The 5000-nt window shown below is 42.7% G+C and overlaps 1 protein-coding gene across 7 annotated transcripts in view; it reads left to right on the top strand.

Annotated features, from left to right (window-relative positions):
* LOC135105090 (peripheral plasma membrane protein CASK-like) overlaps positions 1-5000 on the top strand; it is an 88562-nt gene that overhangs the window by 66017 nt on the left and 17545 nt on the right. For 2 of the 7 annotated variants that reach the window (XM_064013046.1, XM_064013049.1), the window contains 2 exons: positions 278-399; positions 732-852. In XM_064013046.1, the coding sequence (XP_063869116.1) occupies positions 278-399; positions 732-821 (212 nt within the window). In that variant the 3' untranslated portion in view covers positions 822-852. Of the gene's footprint in view, positions 1-277; positions 400-731; positions 853-5000 lie in introns of those variants that run through there. The other 5 variants (XM_064013047.1, XM_064013048.1, XM_064013050.1 and 2 more) reach the window with 5 other exon arrangements.

Raw genomic sequence — 5000 nt, forward strand, 5'->3', positions numbered from 1 at the left:
TCTCACCATGATTGTTTTCAAAGACTACGGAGATGATTAACCGGATTGTCAGAAGTGTTTTTCTTGTTAGTTACGTATAAATCTTTTTAGTCTCATTAGAATCGTAAAAATACCCTTAAAAACCAGTGTAAATTGAACTAGAACCTTTTATAAGTAGTAGATGTGCGGCACAGAAATATTTTCAGCATATGGTCTTGATGTAGTTATACTCGTAAGTGAAGTGTTGTAGGCAGTGTGTTCCCCCGTCAGTGTGTGTCAGTGGCGCCCTTTCCCTCAGGAGCAGTAAGCGTGGTGCTGGACTCCCTCGATGACATCCAGTGCCTGCAGGAGTGCCCCGTCAAGGACAGGGACTTCCTCCTCTCCGTCCTCGAAGACACGCAGCTCCACGCCCTCCTTGATGTGAGTACCCGTCTCCTGCTACCACCCTTACTGCTGCGCCATTCAATCTTACCGTCCTCCTCCTCCTCCTCCTCCTCCTCCTCCTCCTCCTCCTCCTCCTCCTCCTCCTTCTTTTCTTTTACAGTAGTTGTGCAGGAAATTCAAGAAGTTTGCAAAGCTCTTTTTCTTTCCTTCTCTGTGTACTTCATCTCTTTTTCCCTCATTACCTTGTCTTTTCCTGCTACTCATTCTCTTCTTCGTCCTCCTCCTCCTCCTCCTCCTTAGTGAGAGTTTTAAGGGCCAGTCCACGGTTCAGCGCCTCATCCCATTATCATTCTTTCGTACCGTGGCAGGAGAACACTCGCCTCCTCACCTCTCTCGCGTCTCCCTGGCTCCACGCTCAGCCGCCAACACGCGCAGCTGATGAGTGCTGGATTACCTAGCACAGTTTTTCGTTTTTTCTCTGTCATTTTTTGTATGAGTACCTTTTTTGTATAATGGAATTTTTTTGCCTTGTGTATTTTTTGTTGCATGCGTTTTGAGTTGAAAAGAGAATGAAGGCTTGAAAAAAAAAAAATCTAGTGTCAGTGACTGCCTGATTGTTTTGGTACACAGTGCGGTCAGTAGTGTCTGATACGGTACAATTAGTTTATTTTAATAAAAAATTGGCTTCTCGAGAGTCGCTGTACTGAAAAAGATTGTCGTGTTTTATTATTATTTTATTTTTTTTGCTGGTTATCGTTTGTGTCTGGTGATTGGTTTTTGTTAATAGCTTTTGTAATGAGTCACCACAGACGAGTTAATGATGTACTTAGACAGTTGTTACGTAGGAATTTGGTGATAAATTTCCTCCCTTAACAACTAAAACAAGACACACACACACACACACACACACACACACACACACACACACACACACACACACACACACACACACACACACACACACACACACACACACACACACACACACACACACACACACACACACACACACACACACACACACACACACACACACACCACCAAAAATATAGACAAACAATCGATTTCCTTCCTTTCTTGGTACAGTCCTCGCCTCAGCGTACGCCTGGGTGGATGGGTGGAGGGGGGTGACTGGCTAAAATGAAGAAGGGGGGGAGGGAGGGGGCATGGGGGCAAGCAGGGGGAAGGGGGTAGCGGCGTGACATATCAAGCAGTGGCAAGAAGCAGTCCTCCCTCCCCTCTCCCTTCACGCGGCACTGAGATATGCGGGAGACAAAACACAGACAAACAAGCAAAGAGCACGCGGTAGTTAGTTAGCCTTCCTTTTGTTATCCTGTGTTTTTTTTTCGTCCTTTTTTTTTATGAGTTGATAGGTTTTTACTCACTTATTATTATTTTCATCTGTTATTGTTATTTGCTCTGTATTTATTTATTTATTTTTTTACTGTGTATTAGATATTTTTTTCATCCTCTTTTATCATTAACTAATTTTTTGCTTTATATTTAGTAGTAATATTCCAGTCTACTTTTAATGTATCATATTATTGTTTGGTTTAGTAGTATCACTCACACCCACTTTCTTTCATTTATCATTTATTATTTTCATTTGCTGTATTTTTTAGATGCATGACTTTTTTTCTATATCTTTATTTATCTTTTTTTTTTCTTAGTAGCATCACTCCCACGCATTTCTGCTGGCCATATTCTTTGATAGGCTCATGAGATGATGCGTGTGTGAGGGACAGGAAGGGACAGATCTAGGTGGAACGTCAGGGTAAGGAATGATGTCGTATGATATGGTTACTCTTCACATTAGTATTGGCCACTTCCTTATAAATCGTGGCTATTATTTCCTCTTTCTGTTCCTGAAATAATTTGTAAGCTCTGTAAGTTGGCAGAGCAAATGTATCTAAATTGCCTCATGTGGAAATTATCGTTCCCTTTGTTATGTTCCATCTTTAGTCATTGTAGTGCTTTGGAGGGTTCGATGTTCATTCTGATTATGATTATTGATCTCACACTAAAGTAATTGTTTATATCCATTGTTAATTCACCTCCTCTCGAGCACTATGACCTTGTTGCCGGATCAAAAGTTATAATCAAACAAGACACTTCTCAAATTTTGGATAATCCTTTCGACTACACTCTTTTGGGGAGTGGCACCTTCAGTGAGTCTTCTTTTCATAACCTTTTTGTTGCCAGAGTCCTTTTTTAAATAAATGAAAATCAGTCACTCACTCAGTTCTAATGGAACTGAAGAAATGAAGGCTTAATGCATCACAGCACTCCAGTTCTACGTACATTAACTCGTCTTGTTTTCCCACATATAGTGAAAAAAACAATAAGACTTGCATTTGCATGCTAACAGCAATAGCGTACTGATGGAATTTCGTGAAGGATGAGAACCTGATCTGTGTGTCTTATGTCTTGCAGCATTTTATAACACTGAAAGTTTGCTGGATTAAGTTCAGTCTAGTTAATTGAATTGCACGGAAACTGCCTTTCTTTAATGAAGAAGTAGAAAGTTCTAGAAAGCAACGGATCAAAAAATAAAAAAAAAATGCTGTAGTAAACAAATGATCAGACATGATTCAGTGGCATTTTGTTAAATATTTCGGTAATTTTCCATCACTTTCCGTAACTGCAGCAAAAATATGAAACGTTGTATTGTTCTTTCATCATCATCATCATCATTATCATCATCATAATTATCATCATCATCATCATCATCATCGTGCTGTGTGGGATGCTGCGTGAAAGTGACCGAGAATGACGGGGCGAGGCAGGGAGGGATGGAGGTAAAGTCAATGTATTAGGCAATAAAAGCACGACGGAAGACATCCAATTAATTAGACGTTATTGACCACTTCCACAGAGCATCCCGGCGGCTTTGTTGGCACAACACACACACACACACACACACACACACACACACACACACACACACACACACACACACACACACACACACACACACACACACACACACACACACACACACACACACACACACACACACACACACACACACACACACACACACACACACACACACACACACACACACACACACACACACACACACACACACACACACACACACACACACACACACACACACACACACACACACACACACACACACACACACACACACACACACACACACACACACACACACACACACACACACACACACACACACACACACACACACACACACACACACACACACACACACACACACACACACACACACACACACACACACACACACACACACACACACACACACACACACACACACACACACACACACACACACACACACACACACACACACACACACACACACACACACACACACACACACACACACACACACACACACACACACACACACACACACACACACACACACACACACACACACACACACACACACACACACACACACACACACACACACACACACACACACACACACACACACACACACACACACACACACACACACACACACACACACACACACACACACACACACACACACACACACACACACACACACACACACACACACACACACACACACACACACACACACACACACACACACACACACACACACACACACACACACACACACACACACACACACACACACACACACACACACACACACACACACACACACACACACACACACACACACACACACACACACACACACACACACACACACACACACACACACACACACACACACACACACACACACTAATGTCATATGATTGAAAGAGGAGGACACAGAAGAAGGGAGAAAATAATATACGATAAAAAGGAAAGAAAATGAGGGACATAAAGAATAGAGCTAATAGAGGATAAGGAGAAAGAGCAGGAGGAGGAAGAGGAGGAGGAGAAAGAGTAAGAAGAAGAAGAAGGAAGATGAATCAAGGAGATAAAGGAATACTTGTAGAAAGCGGTAGAGAAAGACGTGAGAAACATGAGAGGTAGAGATCATTGAGGAAACAGACGGGCAGGATTGACGGGGAAGGGAAAGAGTGACAGGCGAGAGAAGGGCACGAGGGGCGGCCAGTGAATGAAAGGACAGGTGGAGTTTCGGGCGTGACACGTTAATTAAGGTAAGGAAGATAGGCAGGTGAACGGCGGGGGAAGGTAAGGGAGAGTAAGGGAAGGGTAAATGAGAGACGGGGTGAGGGGTGAGGAGAAGGGCTGTGGGGGTGGCTAAGGGAGGGTGAGGGGTGAGTATAGGGGTAGTAAGTGGTTGCGTTTGATTCACTCGCTAAGATCGTGGATGAATGACACAATACTCACGGTGAATGGATCAAATATAGGAAAGCAAATAAAGGTGTAAAGGGTGCCATACTCACGGAGCGTAGGCGATGGGTAGGGAAGTAAACACAATGGAAAATAAATGGGTTTGTATGGCTTTATTTATCGGGAAAGGAAGCTTACCAAAGACTACGAGAAAATAGATAAATAAAATGGCCTAATTTCAGCTTCCCAAAAACTGAACAGAAAATGTGTTTAATGTACGCATGGTTTTCGTTTTGTGTGTGGGTTTTGTAAAACATGTATGTTCATAACTTAGTTTTAAGCTTCACTCTTTAAGA

The sequence above is a fragment of the Scylla paramamosain genome, chromosome 11 (genome assembly GCF_035594125.1).
Source record: "Scylla paramamosain isolate STU-SP2022 chromosome 11, ASM3559412v1, whole genome shotgun sequence".
NCBI classification, from domain to species: Eukaryota; Metazoa; Arthropoda; class Malacostraca; order Decapoda; family Portunidae; genus Scylla; species Scylla paramamosain.